At 35.0% G+C, this 24,040-nt stretch overlaps 2 protein-coding genes across 4 annotated transcripts in view; one reads left to right on the top strand and one right to left on the bottom strand.

The window, feature by feature from the left end:
- The window catches only part of LOC127840835 (DNA-directed RNA polymerase II subunit RPB2), a 144,966-nt gene extending 127,758 nt beyond the window's left edge, over positions 1-17,208 (bottom strand). For all 3 annotated transcript variants that reach the window (XR_008030590.1, XM_052369262.1, XM_052369263.1), the window contains exons 1-5: positions 17,031-17,208; positions 12,907-13,136; positions 11,799-11,911; positions 5,101-5,357; positions 745-866 (exon numbers count right to left, since the gene is read on the bottom strand). Coding sequence is in view for 2 of the 3 variants with exons in the window: in XM_052369262.1 (XP_052225222.1) it covers positions 745-866; positions 5,101-5,357; positions 11,799-11,911; positions 12,907-13,136; positions 17,031-17,052 (744 nt within the window). In the remaining variant the exon portion in view is untranslated. The remainder of the gene's footprint in view (positions 1-744; positions 867-5,100; positions 5,358-11,798; positions 11,912-12,906; positions 13,137-17,030) is intronic.
- Positions 17,209-17,224: 16 nt separating this feature from the next.
- The window catches only part of LOC127840838 (phosphatidylinositide phosphatase SAC2-like), a 419,571-nt gene continuing 412,755 nt past the window's right edge, over positions 17,225-24,040 (top strand). The window contains exons 1-2 of the mRNA XM_052369265.1: positions 17,225-17,446; positions 19,390-19,470. Coding sequence (XP_052225225.1) covers positions 17,350-17,446; positions 19,390-19,470 — 178 coding nt within the window. The 5' untranslated portion in view covers positions 17,225-17,349. The remainder of the gene's footprint in view (positions 17,447-19,389; positions 19,471-24,040) is intronic.

Here is a 24,040-nt window from a genome sequence, read left to right as displayed (position 1 = left end):
CATACAGAGAGAGAGAAAAACATTATTCCAACTCTTTTTCATCAACATATTATGTTCATGTTCAAAGTTCAACATTTCTTGGCTTTTCTACAAATTTGTCAATTATTCTGGTGACCTCCTATTCACCAAGTTTCTCCGTGTGCATAGTCTTATGAGGGACTCAAGTGTAGCTTCCCCAAGCCTGTTTCTGTGTGATGTGCAAAGCAGGTTGAGCCAACTAAACAGTCTTTCAATACTGCCGGTGTTTAAAAAAGACTGACTGTGCTTGTTGAAACAGAATATCTTTTTTTTTTTTAAGTTTAAACAAATTTTTTGTCCATTTTTTCTGATAGCTTTTGCTGTTGTGCAACATGGTGGAATACATATGGTTTGAGGTAGATGTCGTAAAGCGAAAGTTGTGATAGTGAACTACGTACGGTTTGGGGTAAAGGAGTGAATGCTAAAAGAAAGTAAACAAGCGGATGCGGCAGTTCAGGAAAATTATAGTAAATAAATTTGTAACGAAAGATTTATTTAAATGAGGTATTGATTAAAATTGAATAACACTTCCGAGAGGGGAATTTTTCAAATAATTGGGGGAAAAATATATACTCTAGAGATGGGGGAATGGGGCCGAATAACGCCGAATATTTCATTAAAAAAAAACACTGAAAGATGCGTCAAAATATGTATCTAAGTGGGAAAGGGTTACACGCACATTTTCCAGCACTAGGCTGATATTTTTTAATTTTAAAACAATTCTACCTGTCCACCCCTGGCCATCATGTTCACCCACAGTGTACTGGTGGGCCGGGATGAATGCTCCAGGCATGAGCGGATCTCTGTCTTGAAGGCGTACTTCGAGTCCTTCTGTCTGAACACATACACTGAAACACACAACAGAATATTTAGGGTGGCCTGTTCGACAGACATTAACCTTTTACCCCTTAGATACGTATTTCAACGCATGTGTAGACATTTAAAAAGTTAAATTTTAATTAAAGACCTTTCTTACTAGAATCAATTTTTAAAGATTTAATTTCCAAGTTTAGAAACTGATGAGAAGCAAACAGCATAAAACCTGAACAGACTGCTAGTTACTCGAGTTTCTTGCAGGCTGCTTCAGCTTTATGCTCATTATTGCTGTTTGCACTTAGCCATTTTCACTTTGCTTCTGAGTGGGAAAGGGTTAAGTAGACCCAAACACCAACAGTCCGAATGCTATATGCCCATTATCTATTATTACATGCAGACCTAATAAAATAAAAAGCACAGACAAGTGCCCTCCAAATTATGCAAATTAACGCATACCAATAAATAAGATCCTAACTCAAGATCATCCGTAAAACAAAACAATATTAGGGCTAGCGCTGGACCAAAATTTCTTTGTGCCAACCAGTTTTCGTTTTTCGGCACGCGAAAAGTGGTTTTGAAATAGTAATATATACTATCAACTTGTTCATATTTCTTTTAATGACAACAAGGGCATATCACATATCATGTAAGATGCAGTCTTCAATATAGAAATAATTATTATGGTACTTGTCAAAGTACAAACATAAGTTAATTTATACATGCACACTTAACAGTGGAGTAAGTTGTCCCAAATTTTAAATCCTGAAAATTAGGCCGGGGATCTTAGAACCAAAGCCGCAGGAACCCAACAGGAATAAAGGGCAGAGCCCCCACCCCACCCAGAGCCCTTACAAATTCTTCTTTGTTATAGTCTTTCCAATTGCAATTTCAGGTGAATACAATTCAAAATAATATAAACCACATTGTCCGTATTACCCCATGTGTATTCGTCATTGTATTTCTTCTATAAAAAACTCTGAAAATAACTTTAAATAAGCGAAAAATAATGTATCCAAAAACGACAGTCCAAAAAATTGTACACGTTTTCCACTTGAAATAAAATTTGCATATCGTTTGATTGCAGAAAATGAAAATCAGTAGCCTAACAAATTCATAATAAATATACCATTTGGTTGACATTTTTCTTTACAATTGCATAGCTTGTGGGTAAAAACATTTTAATTCTCACCTTCTAATTTCAAACGATAACGTCGATAATCGGCAGAAAGGTGTAACATCATCAACATAGAATTAATTATTTAATGATCATCCTTTAATTCAGATCGATAGTCGGTAGAAAGGTGTATTAATGATCATCCTTTAATTCAGATCGATAGTCGGTAGAAAGGTGTAAAGTGATCAGCTTAGAAATTATTAATTGTTGCGGCCATCGGCCGCTATATTGTTGGCAGACGACAATAGAAACTGTGTCTGCGTATGAATGAACCAATAGTGTGTGTGAGCGAACAAAATGTTGATTGGCCAGCTACCATGTATGCTTCAACAACAATAAGGTCAAGCGATGTCTCGTGTTCTGGTGCAGACCGGTTTTCGTTCATTGTTCAATTTTCGAACACTTTCAATGAAACAAAGAGATAACTATAGAAAACTAGTCTGGATTTAAATGGTGGATATTTTCAATGAAATTTTTTGAGATTTAAGCATTTTCTCCAATCAGAATTTTCTTGAGCCAAATTCTCAATATTTTCTCAATAAATGGCCTAAATGGCGAACGACAGTGCGAGCCCTGAATATGACATGGTAAAACAATTTAAAGACGCTAAAAAGTTGCAGAATCAATTGACTAATTTTCGTCTGCTTTAATGTTTCTTTAAAATAAAGAAACCAATTTTGTTATTTTTCTATTCTTAATGTGTTTTTGTTGCTCAAAAAACAAGTTAACGTTAAAAACATTCGACACTTCTCAAAGGTACCGAAAGTAGTATTAAAACTTGAGTTTTGCAATATTGCAATTATTCACGTTTTCGCTACTTTCTGAAAACCTAACCATTTTACGCATGTTGCAAATGTCCGCTATCTCGCGATTTTAAATTATGTATCTATACGGGGTTTTATTTTCTGCAGTCAAACGATATGCATATTTTTTATTTCATGTGTAAGAGGTATCTCGACATGTTTTCGGACAGTCGTTTTCGGATACGGTATGGTTCGTCGATTTTAAATTACTTTCAGCATTCTTTATAACACCCTATAGAATGATGAATACATATGAGGTGTTAAGGATGGTTTGGTTGACAATATTTCGTATTGTAATAACCAGAACTGTGCACCTAGACAGACTTTAAAAATTGAACAATTTGAAAGGGCAGTTTTCTTATTTCATTAACAGTACTTTAATAAAAGTATTTATCTTTTTGTTTTAAAGTATATACAGTCCACTCTCGTTATCTCGACATCGGATATCTCGATATTCTCGATATGTCGAAGTGAGTTCAATGTCCCAACTTTTTTCATTCTTTATCTATATAAATAAACATCGCATATGTCGATTTTTGTTATGTCGAATAATTCGATATCTCGATATAAAATTTTGTCCCGAGTCCCGATTTTACATGTATTTACTGTGGTTTATTTCGAAGTGCGAATAAGTGTTCCAGTGTCGGCAAAAGGTGAGAACAAATCTCTTTGATTCTTCACCGCCCCGCTTCTCCCGGCTGCTCACGATACTGTGCGGTAGGAAATTGATCCGTTAATTGCATCAATGATCACACGTGTGTAGTGTCGTTAGCCGTTAACACTTGAGTAAGGCCTCTCACTTTAACTGTCACTTTAACATCAGTTAACTGCAATTATTACACAGCCTGTATGTAGATCTGGGGATGTTGAGTAATAGAGATAATAAAGACAAGACTCAAAATGGCTTTCATTTTTTTTTTGATCCTGTACTTATAATCGATTGAACTTAGCATTTCAAACTACAAAATGTGCATGTACAGTTCAGTATTCCGAAACGTGATTTACGCATGATCAGATGGAAAACCCTCGTCTTGATTTGACGTCAATTGCATCATAACTTTAAAAAGCAACATTACCGGATGTTTACTCGACAGTTTAGAAAAATTATAACCGCATGTGTTCATGCAATACTGTAATACTTAAAACGTCAATCTAAGCATTTACGTAGCATAATTAATCGTACCTCGTAAAAACACGTATATATCAGGTAGAGAGTATTATGCCACACGGTGACGGCTTTAGTTAGACCACTTTGCAGGTATTTAGGTGTTAAAAACAAATTTTTTTTAAATTTTCGTCTCATTTTTTCTTTGAAAACGCCTAATCGGATATCTCGAACTCTCGTTATCACGATATTTTTTCTTGTTCCCGCCGACTTCGAGATAACGAGAGTGGGCTGTATGTATGTAGCTGATGTCTGGTTTGTTAAGTCACACAAACAACCTTGATTGTATTCTTTATTGTAAAGCCATGATAATATTTTTTAAGAAAATGCCACTGATATTATGCTTGATTTGTGTATATATTATAACTAAAATCCAATAGATGAACATTTGATAAAACATAGATAAAATTAGATTCATTGTTTTTTTCTTTTTGCATTCAGTACCATTTTTTCGGAAAAGTCTGCGTCTGTTTTTGCTATTTTTTTTTTTAAGGAAAAAATTATGGCTATTATTTTCTGAAGGCCAGTGTGAGCACTGAGTGCAACTGCATGTACATAGAGGACTACTTTTCAATGAATATTTTTTAGATTTAAGCATTTTCTCCAATCAGAATTTTCTTGAGCCAAATTCTCAATATTTTCGCAAATGGCCTAAATTGGGAACGACAGTGCGAGCCCTGAATATGACATGGTAAAACAATTTAAAGACGCTAAAAAGTTGCAGAATGTTTGTATTTAAACGTATTAACACCAGTGTTACTTGTTTACGGGTCTTCCTATTGTATGACTCTTTTTGTTATTGGAATTCTTATATGGCATAATGGTATTTGGCAGTGATAATGGATCTATAAGTTGTGAGTATAATTTTGAAATCAAATATATTCTTCTTATATTATCATGTTGTTTGTAACATTTCAACCCTATAATATACAGGGAACATGAATACACGTCAAAAAGAATACTTTAATTTAAGAACCCTGAGTCAATTGACACAACCACCTTAACATCAGAACCAAAAACTAAACTACAGTTAAAGAACTAATCATCTAAGCACAATTTATAATGGGTCTCAGCAATCAACTCCAGAACAACAACATAACCCAATACCAAGAATCAACAATTACCTGTATTGGTGGCCATCTTTTCTTGCGCAATCAGCACTTTCTCTGACCCGTTAATTATGAAGTAACCCCCGGGGTCCAAGGGGCACTCGTTGAGCTCAGTCAAGTCACGGTCCGTGAGTCCGCTGAGCAGGCAGTATGTGGAGCGAAGCATGATGGGAATCTTGCCGATGAACGTTTTCTGGTGCTGGGTCTCCACAGGGTCCTCGTCAGGTTTCACAACCGTCTTCGTGATGTCAACGTACAAAGGGGCCGAATACCTGTGGTGAAAACATCATTCATCATAAAGCATAACTTTTAAAACTCAAGCATCAATAATTCAAAGAAAACTTGTCAGGTTTTAATACTGTCTTTGTGATGTCCACGTATAGAGGGGCCGAATACCTGTGGTGAAAACATCTTTCAACATAAAGTATAACTTTTTAAAATTAAGCATCGATAATTCAAAGAAAACTTGTCAGGTTTCAACACTGTCTTCGTGATGTCCACATACAGATGGGCGGAATACCTGTGGTGAAAACATAATTTATCATAAAGTATAACTTTTTTAATACAAGCATTGATAATTTAAAGAAAACTTGTCAGGTTTTAATACCGTCTTATTGATGTCCAAGTACAGAGGGGCGGAATACCTGTGGTGAAATCATAATTTATCATTAAGTATAACTTTTTTCATACAAGCATTGATGATTAAAAAAAAATTCAAAACTTGTCAGGTTTCAACATCGTCTTCGTAATGTCCACGTACTGAGGGGCTGAATACCAGTGGTGATAACAAATTTATCCTACAGCCCTATAATTTTATAGAGGGAAACTCTCAGTGTCGTTCAAACTTATGCTTTACATGCCTACCAGCCTTCACACAGCTACTGCATGTACATAGAGGACTACTTTTATTGGCCAGTGCTCAGTGCTCACGCTGCTGCCAGACATTATCACCAATGGCAATTATTTAATCCAACTGGCTATTATTTCTTAAAGTTGTCTAGAAAAAATGGGGATTATTTTATCCGCCTACATCAAAAATAAATTTGCCTCTACAACATGTACAAGTTCTCCAGCGAATGCGAAACGCCTGTAAACGCCTGTAAATCAGGCCATCAAGCAGGAAAAATCGATAACGAGATTACCTGTGTACACACTCGACCCTGTGTATTGTCATACATGCGTCAATAACTTCTGCAACATCGTGGCCTAGAGCGTTTTTCTCAATCAGTGTCCGACAGAAGTGATATATTTCGGAAAAAACGTCTTTAATCTCCCAGTGCTATACCAATTATCGGTAACTGTTAGATTTTCGTTATTTTTTCAACGAATATTATTTTAGCGTTATTATTGAAAATCGCCGCGAATATTAGCTGGTTTAGTTTTCCACGCCTTTATTTTCCTGCAATTAGATTACGTTTAACATTGCTTGATGAAAGAATCATTTAATCGCCATCAACTAATTATCCCCGTCATTACCGCTATTTGTCGTCTGCTTCAACATTTCTTGATGTGTGATAATTATTTCAATTTTTTTGTAATTATTTTGTTTACGTTGCTCAAATGATACCGTCATTGCTTTAAAGTCAGCGGGCGCTAATTTTCGTCTGCTTTAATGTTTCTTTAAAATAAAGAAACCGATTTTGTTATTTTTCTATTCTTAAAGTGTTTTTGTTGCTCAAAATACAAGTTAACATTAAAAACATTCGACACTTCTCAAAGGTACCGTAAGTCGTATTAAAACTTGAGTTTTGCAATATTGCAATTATTCACGTTTTCGCTACTTTCTGAAAACCTAACCATTTTACGCATGTTGCAAATGTCCGCTATCTCGCGATTTTAAATTATGTATCTATACGGGGTTTTATATTCTGCAGTCAAACGATATGCATATTTTATTTCATGTGCAAGAGGTATCTCGACATGTTTTCGGACAGTCGTTTTTGGATACGGTATGGTTCGTCGATTTTAAATTACTTTCGGCGTTCTTTATAACATCCTATAGAATGATGAATACATATGAGGTGTTAAAGATGGTCTGGTTGACAATATTTCGTATTGTAATAACCAGAACTGTGCACCTAGACAGACTTTAAAAATTGAACAAATTGAAAGGGCAGTTTTCTTATTTCATTAACAGTACTTTAATTAAAGTATTTATCTTTTTGTTTTAAAGTATATATGTATGTAACTGTAGCTGATGTCTGGTTTGTTAAGTCACACAAACAACCTTGATTGTATTCTTTATTGTAAAGCCATGATAATATTTTATAAAAAAATGCCACTGATATTATGCTTGATTTGTGTACCGTAAAACGTTGTGTATAAGGCGCACATTTTTACCCCCAAATTTAATTTAAAAAACTTGATGCGCGTTATGCACAACTACAGCCATGCCAAGACATTTTTTCCCTGTCAGTATCCCAGTTACGGTAACTCGCATCATTCTGTTCCCCTTTGTTTTAACAGTAACTGTGTTAATAATTGTGTTATATTTACGATCTGAATATAGATGAACAAACGTTTTAAAGTTAACATTAATATTTTCTATCTTTTTCAGGTACATACAGAGCATTGAAATCAAATAAATATGAAGAAGAAAATGAAAAACAAGGAAGCCATTTTTATTTAAACTTTATTGTTTTTTCTCACAATATTATACCCTACTGTACTAGGGTTACACAATTTATTTGGGGGCACTTGTCGATTTACAATAGTATGTCGGCAAGGTCTTTCCGGATATATTTATTATTATTTTTCTTGCTTTTCAAATGTGTTAATAAGATTGATGTTGTGTTTGTTTACACATTTTCATACGTCTTGTCAAGATTGGGGTTGTGATTATCGAGCAATTTGCGTCACCTGTCAAGTTTTGTGTAGCTGGGCTATTATCAAAACATTCGAACCGGCAAACGACTTCACACCTCCATTGTTTGTTTAACGCCGGTAATGTCAGTAATGGTGTTGAGAAGTTTGAGCCGTTAAAGTCTCCTGTCAATTATAGACGCTCATAAAGAACGCGTGAGATGGGAAATGTAAATAAAACGTGCTGTTGTGAATTAGTCATGTGTGAATAACCCCGTGCCAATACCAATAAAAAAAATCAGTGTCTTAGCTATACCAAGCACACTAATCGGTTCGCAATGTGTACTCCTCCAGGATAAAATCGTGGACAGTTACTTCGGAGACTTATGTGAAAACCTTGATGGTATCCTCGTGGAAATTGTGCATTTCATGCATAATTCATTAAAATCGAAACATTTACGCGTAATATTATAATTTAAAAAAAAACGCACACAAACAAGTTGTATCTTTATCGTTATTGTCTCTAAGATAATTAATTATTGAAAAATAAAATAATACGTGAGATTGGCAATATAAATAAAACGATTTTCAGTGAGCCTACGGTACGGAAATTTTGCCTGAATTTTTTTTTGTTGCTTCAAAAACTTTTTTTCACGATTTTTTTGCTTCAAAAAGTAGATGCGCGTTATACATAAATGCGCGTTATACACAGCGTTTTACGGTATATATTATAACTTAAATCCAATAGATGAACATTTGATAAAACATAGATAAAATTAGATTCATTGTTTTTTTCTTTTTGCATTCAGTACCATTTTGCGGAAAAGTCCGCGTCTGTTTTGGCTATTTTTTTTTTTAAGGAAAAAATTATGGCTATTATTTTCTGAAGGCCAGTGTGAGCACTGAGTGCTACTGTATGTACATAGAGGACTACTTTTATTGGCCAGTGCTACTGCATGTACATGGCACACTACTTTTATTGGCCAGTGCTACTGCATGTACATAGCGGACTACATTTATTTGCCAGTGCTACTGCATGTACATAGTAAACTACTTTTATTGGCCAGTGCTACTGCATCTACATAGCGGATTACTTTTATTGGCCAGGGCTACTGCATGTACATAGCGGACTACTTTTATTGGCCAGCGCTACTGCATGTACATAGTAGACTACTTTTATTGGCCAGTGCTACTGCATGTACATAGTAGACTACTTTTATTGGCCAGTACTACTGCATGTACATAGCGGATTACTTTTATTGGCCAGTGCTACTGCATGTACATAGCGGATTACTTTTATTGACCAGCGCTACTGCATGTACATAGTAGACTTCTTTTATTGGCCAGTGCTACTGCATGTATATAGCGGATTACTTTTATTGGCCAGGGCTACTGCATGTACATAGCAGACTTCTTTTATTGGCCAAGGCTACTGCATGTACATAGCGGACTACTTTTATTGGCCAGTGCTACTGCATGTACATACTAGACTACTTTTATTGGCCAGTACGTCTGCATGTTCATAGGGGATTACTTATATTGGCCAGTGCTACTGCATGTACATAGTGGATTACTTTTATTGACAGAGATACTGCATGATCATAGTGGACTACTTTTATGGGCCAGTGCTACTGCATGTACATAGCGGACTACTTTTATTGGCCAAGGCTACTGCATGTTCATAGCAGACTTCTTTTATTGGCGAGGGCTTCTGCATGTACATAGCCCTTTCCCTGATAGATGCGTATAATCCCGAGTCTATCGATTCCACGATACATGCGTTTATAACCGTCTCTATCGATTACTGCATACATGCGAATTTTTCCGTCTCTATCCATTACCCGATAATCCCGTATATCCCCAATGTCCATTTTTAAATGCAAATTCTGATTGAAATTGACGACAAAAGTGCTCAAGAAAACTCATAAACACAAACATCGGACATTTTTCTAAAGTATCAAATAAATTTTGGCATATGTTTCTATTTAAAGATTTGATGAAATAGGTGTCCAATCGGGACAAGGATATTCAAACACGCGTAAATAACTTAATGTGGTGTGCGCGCATCGTGTACAGTTAATGTTCTGTTACAAATTGTAGCCAGAAATAAATACATGTATATGCCCATGATATTTTCATGTCAGGTCTTTGTTTGGACAAAAAGAGCGCGAAAATAGGCGTGGGTGTATTGATTTATACACAATAACTGCGTAGCGCAGACAAGAAAGTAAAAGCTTCGTAGTGAATTTCCTTTTAAGTATCAGGGTATCTCGCAAATGATTTTGACATTTTCCTGAATAAAATAAAAGTCAAAAACACTGTATCATTATCATCTTTTAGTTCGTTCAATATTGCAACAATTATTGTACTGTATCTGATTGCACACAAAGTGCCCTGTACAGTTCATATTCTTTTACAACGACCAATTTACAGCGTCATCACTATTTAGATTTGATGCATCATGTATAAGTCATTTTCTGGAAATTGGGAGAATGTAAAAGCGATTTTCTGAAAATAAACCGTTTTATTTTTTATTTAATGTGTCATAATTATTTATATTTCGTGTTGTCTGTGTATGTTTGTTTGGTTCTCATTTGTTTTTAGCAAATCTTATGAAAAAAAATAATATCGTAATGGTAAATGTTTAAAGCAAGTCCCCTTTCCGAGATCATATACGAGAATTACTTCGATGTTAACTGACATGTACAATACTTGTTTTGACAGACGACACGTGCTAATCTAAAGTTTGTGTTTGGTAATACACAGAATATTGGATTTTTGGTGCTTGATTGAGCAATAAAACAAAGACGCAGTCGGCGGTTTCCAGTAAGCCTTTTGTACTGACCAACATAATAATTAATAGTGCACATGCTTATCTAACATTTAGGGATAAAAAACACAGGTCCTAGACACTTTGTGCTTGTTTGGGCCAAAAAACGCAATCCCGGTGGCTATTTTACAGTAGCACATGTGTTCAGAATCTAACGAGTTTCGGTAATAAAGCACAGAGATTATGATCTTAAAACTGCATGGAGTCTGAAATAAAACAAAATGCCGACAAATCAAAAGATTAATCGCCTAATGTTACAATTCAATATTTTAAGGTGGGGTTCTCACTGCATTTCCTGTTGCATTCGCATATGCTTGTATTACTTGTTATATCCTCGTATTATTTATTAGAAAACAGACTTAAAATTTATATGGTTGGAAGGAGAATTTATTTCTCTACAATATTTACATTGACACAAATGATGTGAAATGCAAGGAACTAAGTGAAAATTAAGCCTAAACAAGACAGGTGTAACAGTTGAGAATGTTTCCATTATTTTCCCAATAAACCTATTGACATGGTGTAGTCAGGCTTATCAGCTGTATATGGAGTCACTGTTATCAGAACAGCAGGACTGGTATTGGCCTGGAGTGGCAGATCAGATAAGAGGTCTATCAGGGAAAGGGATAGCAGACTACTTTTATTGGCCAGAGCTACTGCATGTTCATAGCAGACTACTTTTATTGGGCAGGGCTACTGCATGTACATAGTGGACTACTTTTATTGGCCATAGCTACTGCATGTACATAGCGCACTACTTTTATTGGCCAGTGCTACGGTATGTACATAATACATTATTTTTGTTGATCAGGGGTAATACATGGGGTGATGGAGGATTACACTTGTCATCAAAATAATCAGTTTAAAAAAACAAGACAACATTTTAATACAGTATAACTTCTTGTAATCCAAATCGATAACTTGGAAATCCACCTTTGCTTGAACAACTTAGTTCCTGCAGAATCATTTATACTACAATAAGAAATTAGATTTTCAACTGTCAAACATTGTTATGATTACACTACTTTTTTCTGTACTGATTGTAACTACACAGCAATGTCAATGTTGCTATATATCTTACGTGAGATTCCTGAGGCGTGCTTCATTGGGCATCATGGGGCTAGGGGCTCCATCTTTTTCCCAGTGGGTCGGCTTGGACAGGTAGATCTGCTCAAACTTCAACAGGTACTGGGGCTGTTGATTGAATATACACATATAGAGCAAAAGTGATCCTGACCTGACCGGCCACGATGGAGTCTTAAGCTAGACCTGATTGTAAACTACAAACCATAATTTCAGGCACTGTCTTCATACAAACTTTGGACTTGTAAACAAACCTTTTGAAATATAATACAGTAATGTAAATATTAAATGGCATATGAAAACACTGCGCTTAAGAACTCAAAATACAAATATTCCTTGCATTAAGCAATTTATTTATTTGAAAATGTAACCGGACTGGTCCAGTTTTCAACCCTTCCTTTTTTAGCAGCACTTTATACATGTACCTTCTGTGAAATGAAAGATCTTTACCTATAATATCACTTGCCCAGTATTTAACCAGGCAGAACATTTGAGTCCTGCTCTGAGAAAACAGTTTTTGAGGCATTTGCCTAAAATCAGGGGTTTTCCTCGCTTCATTGGGAAGAGGCCCTAGCCTATGGATTTTGGGAAAAAATTGCTCATTTTGGGAAGAATTCTCGCAAAAATTACTGCCTTGGGAAATGAAAAACCTGCTGTAAGTTAGGATTTTGGGGAAAACTGCATGATTTTAAAGAAATTTTCAATTGGGAAGGGGCCTTTAATAGGCCCAAAGGGGCCTTTAATAGGCCCCAGTCATATAAGGCTGAAAACCCCTGAACATGTTTTCCCATATAAGGCTGTGCAGACGCACAGGCTAATCTGGAACAACACTTTATGCCCAAACTGGGTTTTCATATAACATTGACTTCCTTGACACCCCCCCCCCCGAAAAAAAGTGAAAGTTTCATCCTTAACTAGCCTGTGCAGACGATACTAAGCCCCGTTTTTTTTAGAGCAAGGCTCATTAAGCAAACACAGAACCTACAGTAGATTTAATCACTTTTAGCAACACCCTGTACCTTTTGTGATTTTAGATCTTTCTTTTCCTATTAAATCACTAGCCCACTGTCTAACCAGGCCAAACATTTAATAGACTCAGAACCTACTGTAGACTCCACGACGCCGGCTTTGTGCTGGGCTTCGGCAACCAGCTCGATCTGCGGCGTGTCCTCCACGATCCTCTGTACAGACATCTGGATGAACTCGTCAAACGAGTCCAACTGCTGTCGCACCAGGCCCTTCTCGTCGAAGTACGCGGATATGACGATCCAGCATGCCTCCTGCCAGAGGTCGGTGGTGAGGTCATCAGTGTCATCTTCCCCTTCGTAACCAACCTCTGGAACATTTGAAAATAAATTGATAAATCTATTTAAAGTATAATCTACATGTATCAACAGTTTCAACGCACACACATTTAATAACAGGGGTTCAAATACAGTGTACTAAAGATATACAAACACAAGAGCTGTCACCATAGGATGACTTATGCCCCCTATAAACGCTTGATAGAAGTTATGAGATTTTTTCGAAACCTAAACGCAGATTTTGAAACCTTAACATGGACCCTAAGTTCAAGGTCAAGGTCACAGGGGTCAAAATGTTTGTGCTTATGGAAAGGCCTTGTCCATATACACATGCATACCAAATATGAAGGTTATATCTCAAGGGACATAGAAGTTATGAGCATTTTTCGAAACCTTAACACAGATTTTGAAACCTAAACGCGGACCCTAAGTTCAATGTCAAGGTCACATTTGTCAAAATTTGTGTGCGTATGGAAAGGCCTTGTCCATATACACTATACCAAATATGAAGGTTACATCTCAAGGGACACAGAAGTTATGAGCACTTTGACAGACAGTCCGATCACTATATGCCCTCCTACCGAGGGCATACAAATAAACAAACAAGACATGTGTTTGTGAAACACCATGCGCCCTACTGCACTTTCAAGCTACAACACAAGCTATTTTATAGAAAATTGTAAAGTCAAAAGCCCACAACTTCTCAGAAAATTAATGGACCGAAAGGAAACTCACAGGTCATCTGTAAGTCATGTAAATAGCAGACCTGTTTACTTCTACAGATTTGCCGTAGTTACTACGGATTACTTGGCTAAACTACGCACTACTGATTTGAACTGAAAAACTACGGATCCATCAATCAAAATGGTCAAATTTCAGTTTTTAATCGTACTTTGGCTTATTTTGGGTCTTTGTGGGTAATTTAAAAAATCATTATCATTTTGGCGCTTGCGTAGTGTTAAAATTCAAGCCTCCCGGGGAACGAGTGCTGATCGAGCTTGTCGAGTCGTCACCGAAGAACAACTGACTTGCGTATGGATTCACAAAATTAGCCGGATATATATACGTTTTTTCATTGCTATCCAGTATACACATCTCTCTCTCTAATGCAGACAATACCGACGATAGTCGATGTATCGGGATTGAGAACGTCTGTTTTTACACACGTCCAAGATGGCGGCAAGCAGACAAGAAATTGCGATTAACGGAGAAAATAATTAATACCATTCAAACCAACAACGGATATGATCATATGGTCATTAGGGAATAATGTAATGCGTGTGTCAATTAACGCAAAATACTACGTTTGAGATATATAAAAAAATTATCAGAAATCTGCGCAGTGAATGTGCGTAACGGTAACAAGTGTTGTAAAATTGGAGTTCAGTCTACTCACAAAATTAAATCATTTATAATAAGATGAGTATCGTTCGAAAATGGAAAGAGACAAACATGATTTGATTTATATGTAAGTGGATCTGTGTATACTCAGATTCATATCATGAATATTCTGCTTTATTATGTTTGTTACGCTGTACAGTTTAATGAAATAGCATTGAACTGAGGTTGTCAAGTGCAAGATATTGAAAGGTAAACAAATTAAATATATATTTAATTTAAAAATGCTGAATTAAATTAATACTCTTAAAGAGGTTATGATTAAATGGTGTATTTAAGAATCTATAGATTATTGCAAGTTTAATATGCATGTGGAAGGATATTATCTTAACCTTGTCTTCATTGAAAGAAGACATTAAAGCAGCACTTTATAATATAAAAATGCTTTCAAACATGCACTTTAAAATTTTAATAATGTTCTTATACTTATATGTATAATGCTTAATGTTTCCCAATTTCATGGTTTATCGCACTATTTTTCCCAATTTCATGGTTTATCGCGCTAATTTTCCCAATCCAAATGACACAGGCTGTAACAAAAAAAAATCACTGAGTGTGCAACTCATTTTTCACAATTTTGAAAAGTTGGTGACTCAATTTTACACAAAGTGGGTGAAGGCTGTTTCACAAAGATGGGTACACAAGTACTTAGTCCATATAAATTGCCGCCTTAGTCTTTTGATGATTTTTGCTTTGGCAGACTCTTGGCGTCAACAGTTCACTCTATCTTTTTAATAGCGAGAGTTCCGACACGAATTTCGGTCGCATCACTCCTGAATTTAAATACACACATATTTGTGACTATTATGAAAGAACATTGCCTAAATAGTATTAATTGAGCAAATTATATCGAAATTTACCTGATAATAAACTATATTTCGAGTTTGTTTCATCCAATATAAATCCTTGTATAGTAAAGGGTTCATGTTATCTGCCTTGAACTGGAGGTTAAATTCAACTATGTTTGTAACTGAGTTCGAACACAAAAATTAAGTGTGAAATATGCGCAAAACAGTAAGAAATGAAATTGGAAATAATAAGAAGATTAAGCAAAAAAAGAATTATAACTCAAATATTAGAATCGACAGTAACAAAAAACCCGAAAAGTAAAAGGTACGAAATAGCTATGGTACGAAATAACAACAACAATGCCAAAATGGCTGCCTTTGAGAAAATGATCGCTCCATGTCTATGATTTTAAATGTAATCAGGGGACAAAAATATTTATAAATTGCACTCGTCCTGCAGGACAAGTGCATTAAAATGTTCACTCGTCCTGCAAACACATGCACTTGTCCTTCAAAGATGTGTGAAAGAAAGATTGCAAAGGACTGATATGACTAACAATGTTTCCTATATCACTGCTGAAATGCTGCTTACTTAGTTATTCATGCCAGCTGATCACAGAAGAAATGTTAACTTACTTTATTTATGAGGAACACAAAATAAATAAATGAAGACAAATTTGCTTTTTCCTTTTTCTAATGCTTGCGTGCTTTCCATTTCGGATGGTTGAACATCGCTCCTGCCCCCTTTAAAGAACGCTCGTATGTCAGACATTTTTCAGATGAAATTCAGACTGGTTTAAAACCGGACTTCGCAGTAAAATAATTCTTTAAAAAATCAATACTTACAGTGAATGAAGTTAGATGGTTCCCTGTCAACATGGACGCGCAAAGTTTACACCAAAAAGCCAATATTTACTCGGGACACAGTCTCGCATAACAACGCGCACCTGCTGTATGGAATTTACAATAACGATTTCCGGTTCATTCGCGCTCTACTTTCGGAATAGATATGCTTTAAGAAATGATTTTTTTTAATGAAAAAGAGTCTTACTGGTCAGAAAATACATATTTTAACATCAGTTTTTTTTCATTCGTCCTGTAGGACGAGAGCTTTAGGGAAATTCACTCGTCCTTTCAAGATTTCACTCTTCAATACGAGCGGACGAGTGGAATTTTTGTCCCCTGGTAATACAGGTAATTTTTGTGATCTAAGATCATATTTGTCAAACAACAGGTAGATTTCAGATATATACACCTGTAAATACTGTAATTCCCATAATAATATTGCATTTATTTTTCGTTATGGTTTTTACAGACCGTTGTTTCAGCGTTCAGATTTATTCTGAACGCGAATTATTTCAGCTAACAAGTACTGGACAACCAATTTTTTGTAGAACATACTCCGTATACAATTAGACATGAGATACAATATCGAGAATAAGCACGTACTTATCTGCTTTCTTATTTATGTTTTTTGTACAATACTTGCGTCCGAATTTCTGTCCAATCCGAAGATCAATACCACAATTTATTAATTGTTAAAGATGCAAAATGCAGAACTATAAATACAATTCAAAAGACGAAAAAGCTATATTTTGATAGTTTACAACCAACCGTTGAGTATCAAACAATATTTACTATGCCAAATGTCAACTCAAACATACCGGTTTCAATTTCGTTTCTTTGTAAACAAATAAATATAGGTCAATATTAAAATGTATTTATGTAGCATAGGATCACCTTCATCTTGTCCATACATCATTGATATTCAATAATGGACCTTTCTTTCAATAGGAAATTTAAGTACTTAGATTTTTACTGCTTTGTTTTATCGATGGAAAGCGATATTTTAACCGCGTACACAGTTTGCGTATTCAGCATCCGCCATTTGCCACGGATACTCTCTAATAAAGAAGAAGGTTACAAAATGAAACGACAACAAAGGGGCGGTAACCCGAATTTCCTGCGAAATGTCAAAATATACATTCCTAGTTATGCCAGTTAAAAAGGTGTAACCGTCACTTTCGGGATCTTTTACTTCAGCCTTGGATTTTAAATTATGGAAGTTTATCAAACAGACGATCACTACATTATCCAAAATGGAGAATACAGTTTATGGTGCAGCAGAACAAATGGAACGTTGGAACCCAAGAAAGGTATGTTTGACTACTCATAGTCATAGGTTTCCAGTTGACAGACCAGTTTTACTCCCACGTTCAGCTGTGTCTTTTACTAACCATGACATGACATTCACATATAAACGTTATATAGATTTAAAATTGCTCAAGCCTTATTAAAATGATTAAAAAGAAACAACATGTTGTTTTTTTACTGATCAACTTAATTCAAGCATATCGGACAATTGTAAAAAAAGCCACAGGCTACTGGCACCACAGGCACTCAGCATTAGTAACCACCCTCCTCCCCCACGGCCCCAGCAGCTTCACTCCTCACAAATCTCTCAAAATTGTTCATTTGTTATACAAAATAACAAGACAAAAAAGTGTTGTTTTTTTTACTTATATATATATAACATATATAAGTACATTTTTTTTTCGACCAACCTCTTTTGTCTTGTAATTTTGTATAACAAATGGAGAACTTTGGGCGGTGGGGGGGATAGCACCCGGGGGAGAGGTTAGTAACTATTACCAAGTGACTGTGATTGGCACTAGCTGCTTCCCCCCTCCCCTCCCCCAAGCTCCATCAAAAAACACTTAAAATTTTCAAAGTGTTATAGCCTCTTTTCCTGTATATTCTGCCACTTGAGAGTTAAATTGACTTTATAATGAATGAACACTTTTTCAGCACAAGTTAGACATTTAAGTAAATTGCGTATATCTTTACAACAAAATGAAGGCAAAATAATTTACATATCAGGAAGGTATTTCCTTAGTAACAGGCCAATCTAGGAAGGAACCCTAGCAACCCAGATTTGTTCATGTCTTTAGTATATCAATTTGTTCAGTCTTTATTTTTATAGAAAAACAATACATTTATTTTACAATATTAAAATAAACACCAGCATAATAAATAAATGAATTACTGTTAAAAAATCGGTAAAATTAAAATGTTACTTTTTTTTATATATATTTTTCCAAAATCTGACATTAATTTTATGAAGACAGATAATTACAACAGATCTGAAATGCATGTTTCATTTTATAGTAATTTCTCTAAGATTTGGACACTGTACATTATTTTCGAACACCGCTTATTTTAGACAAAGTAATTATTTTTTGTGTCTCTTAATGTTCTGACATACAGGTTTTCATCCACAATAAATGACTTTCTGGACATTATATTTTTTATGACCTTTGACCTTGAAGGATGACCTTGACCTTGACCTTGACCTTTCACCACTAAAAATGTGCAGCTCCATGAGATACACATGCATGCCACATATCAAGTTGCTATCATCAATATTGCAAAAGTTATGACCAATGTTTAAGTTTTTGGATGGACACACACATATAATGACAGACAGACATTATACAATGACAGACAGACAGACAGACAGGCCAAAAACAATATACCCCTGATCATTCGATCCGGAGGCATAAAAAGGACCCAATTGAAAACATCATTACCATTCAGCCATACCAGCATGTTCTAATGGGGATGTTATTATGACTTGCATGAAGTGAAAGCAATCCACCTATTGTCTGCAACACAATTTTTCTTTTTTTTTGCCTTAGAAAAGTTCAAGATTTTTTCCATTTCAGATTATGATAATACATTCATGTTTTTTTGTGTGTGAATTTCTATGTCTGTTGTGTTTTTTCGATCCTCAATATATTAGTATGTTTATTAGGGAAATCTCTGGCCAAATATTACTCGTTCATAATTGTCAATTCACCTAAGTATGAACTCTGAGGTCGACTTAAAATAGTTGAATAACTTAAATGCCAATGGTTGTAAATTAAAAACAAAACAAAACTGCCGTTTAATGGAATAATTGAAAATAAATTTGATATAGTTAACTTAATGATAAAATACCATTTGAGATAATATTTTAATCTAAATGTATTCATAATAGTGTTATTTATTCTGATAATTTTTTCTGTTTTTCCCTAACCAACACATGTGTTCTTTCCAGGAACTGAATTGTGTTCAGCATGGAACCCAGTGTGTGTGGGATTGGTATATGGAGTGATCGGAAAGATAAAGATACACCAAGGTAAGGCAACAGATTTAATTGTAATAACCCTTTCCTGCTCAGATCCCTTTTTGAAGCTCTTGTGGCCCCTTTGAAATTCAAATTAAGATGAAGACCCTTCTTGCTGGGTGTTAGTTTTAAAGGCTTCATTTTTAATCCTTAGGTAATGACCAACAGCAAACAGCATAAAACTTGTAGTTACTCCCAGGCTGTTCTAGTTTTGTACTTGTTGTATACATGTACAGTCATTCTCACTTCGCTTCTGAGCAGGAAAGGGTTTACCTGTTTATCAAAATTCTTTAGATTCTTGCAACTTTTTGCTGTCAGATAAATGATATGGTAAATATTGTGATTGTCATCCTCATCATTCTTCTCATTATCATCCTCATTGTCCTCATTTTCATCCTCTATCTCATTACAATTATCATCAACAGTTGTGAGGAGGCTTAGGAGCAAAAACCGCAGTTGGCAACTGTAACGGCAAATGGCTTTTAATTTTTTTTAATAAATTGCTTGAGGACTAGCAAGCACAAAAACATATAATAAATATGAGTGGCGCTCTGTTTAAATTTAAAAGGGGTTTAATGCATGTGTGTTAAGTGTCATCCCAGATAAGCCTGTGAAGTAAGCACAGGCTAATCAGGGACGACACTTTTCCCTTTTATCATATTTTTCATTTCAAGAAAGTATCTTTTTGCAGACTGCACAAGCTAATCGGGGACGACACTATACGCACATTCATTAAACCCTTTTTTCACAGAGCATGGTTCATATATAAAGGATACATGTACATGTATTTTGACATTCATACAGTGGCACCTGTGGCACTGCGACCAAACAAGTTTTAGGTGATGGACTGCTAAACCTAGGTACAGAGACCGACACTTAAGACCACTTTCATCAAGTCTTTTGAGTGGTCATATTAGTGTGGTATTATGCAGAGCTTGTATTGTTGTTTAATAATTCATTACCACCAATAAATTGATCATGTCTGCACAGCTTGTATTGTTGTTGTCCCCTACCGGTTTCACCGGAGGGGAGTTATGGTTTGCGCTCTGTCTGTCAGTCTGGCAGTCTGTCAGTCTGTCTGTCAGTCCGCCACACTTTTCTGGATCCTGCGATAACTTTAAAAGTTCTTAATATTTTTTAATGAAACTTGCAACATGGATAGATGGCAATATGGACATTATGCACGTCATTTCATTTTGTTCCTACATCAAAAATTGTGGTTGCTATGGCAACCAAAAATTAAAAAAAAAAAAATCTGAAAATGGTGGAACTTCTGACAATGGTGGAGCCGGTAGGGGACCATATTGCTTGACAAAAGCCTTGTTTAATAATTAATTTCCACCAATAAATTGATTATTAAATAGTTAGTGTGTTGAAAACCAATGGACTGTAGAAGTGAATTATTATCGTGTTTTAAAAAAAAGACATTTGTTTTCTTTTTATCTTGGAGCAAGGTCAGATAATTTTTTTATTTAAAAAAAATTGATGCAAGTGATCTATATGTCTTTTAATTTTGTGTGGTTGAATTACATTAATATTGAGAAACACCTTGCAACAGAATATTTATACAAAAATAACAAGGATGCAAATTCAGCTGGCAACCATAGTAACTGAAATTTCCAAGTCCATGTCAAAATGTTCCTATAAATTCCTACCTTCTCTGTCTTTATGGCCTTTTAACTGCTAATCAATAAGACTTCATGCAGAGAAAAATCTTTTTGACTTCCATCATGACTCCCTTGGTGTGCACATAGCATATATTGATGAATTAATTAATGATCTCTAAATGGAAATAGCTGGCCCTGTTGTTTCTGAAGTCATTACATTGGCATATGTTTACTAATGTTACCAAAACTTCTCAGAAAAAAGTGTTTTTAATTCGCATGGAACGCAGTGGTATTGGCACTGTTTTTAATGCACATTAATTTTTTCTGTACTTTTTATGCATCTTTTACAAAATATTGTATTTAGCAATTGAAAATATAAAAAACACATTGATAATGTTGTGAATTAAAGGGGCCGTCCAACAGATTTTGGCATGTATTGAAGCTTGTCATTAAATGCTTTATATGGATAAATTTAAACATTTGAACTAAAAATCTCCAGTAAAAAACAATTATACAATTTAAAAAAGGAAAAAAAGTAACCCTCAACAGGGCTCGAACCTGACTGACAGCTGGAGTCTTGGAGTAAAAAGTCTCCCGCCTAGACCACTCGACCATCCATGCTCATGCTTAGAGCGGATGTATTTTTTACCTTTACAAGCAATCCTTGTAGTATCCCAAAATAAAACGACAACAACAGAACTGTCCAAATTAGTTCAATCGTTTCGCGTCGCACTACACTTGATAATTTTCAGGTTTTCAAATCATCAAAAGATGCATATAATAGATATTTAAGGGCATGGTAAATGGGCAGTATTACTATTTCCTTAAAAATATCATAACTCGCACTTTAGTGTATAAATGCAAAGAAGAACAAATACACCTTTTTCTTTTCAAAGTAAACTTGATCTGCATTTTCAATTGTATTTAATTCGAATTTAATGTGCATTTAATGCAGAAAAAAAAGTGCCAACGGTGTTGTGTTATATGTGAATAAAATGAGCATTTAATAAATAGTGAATACTATGTTAGTGTGATAGTGTACTTAAATTTATCCCACGAGTGAAGAAAGGTTGCATGTCAAGGCTTGCTGAGCCTTGTTAACCTTTCTGAGATGAATGGGATAAATTGAAGTACACAATCACACTAACATAGTATTCTTTTTATCCTACAATATACATTTGTAATTCATCATACCTCTACGTCCCCGATTTTAAAGAAATACTAGTAATGAAAAAATCGCTAAAAAGCTGCAGTTTTTCTGGGAAAGAATACGACTTTTGTCCTGTGACCTGTTAATAATGACATCATGAGCACACGCGCTTAATATTTTAAAATTAATTGTTGTATTTTGTGATAAATATATATTACATCTTGGTATCAAATTGTTTGTTTTGTTTAATCTGATTTGATTTTACTAAAAATGAATACTTTATAGTTGATTCCAAGTAATATGACCTTCCTCCACACATGGCTAGGTGTGGGATAAACATAGGTGTGGGATAATCTTTTCTGTATGGGTCCTATTATGTTCTATAAAATCATTGAGCTGTAGGATAAATAAACTTTTTTAAAGGAGGGAAATGGTCTTAATGTGCTAAAGGCTGGCACCACAGGAAGAAAGTATTCCTTTATTCACTGAACCAAATTAGAGAACACTTTTAAATCAACTAAAAATTTCTTTTTTTTAGTTTATGAATGAATTTTTTTGCATCCCCTCTTTTATAAGAGATTTAGTTACTTAATAATAATTATTCACATATGAATATTCCATGGCTATTGTGATTTAATCTAAACGTTTTTGGCTTTTCATGGTAATGAGAATACATTTTCATTTTCCTAAATATGTTGTGACACATTTATGCGCCTTATATTGTTCCTCAACCTTTTATTAGTTCCCCATATGCTTGCATGAGTTCATTATATTAACTATCTACTAGGACTGTCTTTCCTGATTTACGCCTTGTTCCATGTTGATGAATGGCATTTGAGACAAAGCTCTGGTATATCAGGGACAATCCCTGGTAGCAGAAACTGTCAAGTTAAATTGCGACTTTCCTGAAAAAATCAAACTTATTAAACCACAGATATTGCTACTATTATTTACCAGGAGAGCTATATTTTTTATCTGAGAAGATAAAAATATATTAAATGTTTTCTGATTCATATGTATGGTTTTAGTAGAAACCCCACTCATATGTAGGTACAAAACAAAGATAACATATTTTAAAACACTTTTTATATCATATACTGTATCAACCCATTATTATTTCAATTGGTTTATCAAATTGATCAAATCAGCATTGTCTGTATCAATAAGGGTTTTGAAGGTGACAGCTGGGTCTCTCCAGACTCTGTCACAATCCAGGATAGATGACTATGACCCTTTCCCCCATAAGTAGCAAAGTGAAAATGGCTTTTGCAACCAGCCTAAAACCAGAACAGCCTGCGTCAGTAACTCGCAGTCTGTTCAGGTTTTATGCTGTTTGCTTCTCATCAGTATCTAAGGGTTGGAAATGAAGCCTTTAAAACTTGAATTAAATTAGAAATGCATTTAATTAAATGTAACTTTCTATGGGGCTACACATGTGTCAAAAAACATATCTAAATGGTAAAGGGTTAAGGGAAATATATAGCATAATTTGTTAAACTATAACATTTTAGTTTTTTAGAGCCTAACTTTTGGTGAATGCCGCAAAACAGCATTTTCTCATCCCAAATTTGTCTATATCTGGATTTTTTTTCATGGACAAAACAACTATTGACTGAAATGATTGCTAAGCCTCTCCTTTTATTTTCCTGACATTTGTATTTTTGGGCAATGTATCAAAGTCGAGTAATCAGTTGATGTCTTTGTGATTTGTGCTGATAGATTTTCACAATATTTATGGCACCATTGGCCATCAGTTTATTGGTCTGTAGTTATGCAGCAAATAAATATCAGCAGCAACAACATGAAAGCAGGGCTATATTTGAAA

This window comes from Dreissena polymorpha, chromosome 8 (assembly GCF_020536995.1).
Source record: "Dreissena polymorpha isolate Duluth1 chromosome 8, UMN_Dpol_1.0, whole genome shotgun sequence".
Lineage (NCBI taxonomy): Eukaryota > Metazoa > Mollusca > Bivalvia > Myida > Dreissenidae > Dreissena > Dreissena polymorpha.
This window is presented reverse-complemented; position numbering and strand designations above follow the sequence as displayed.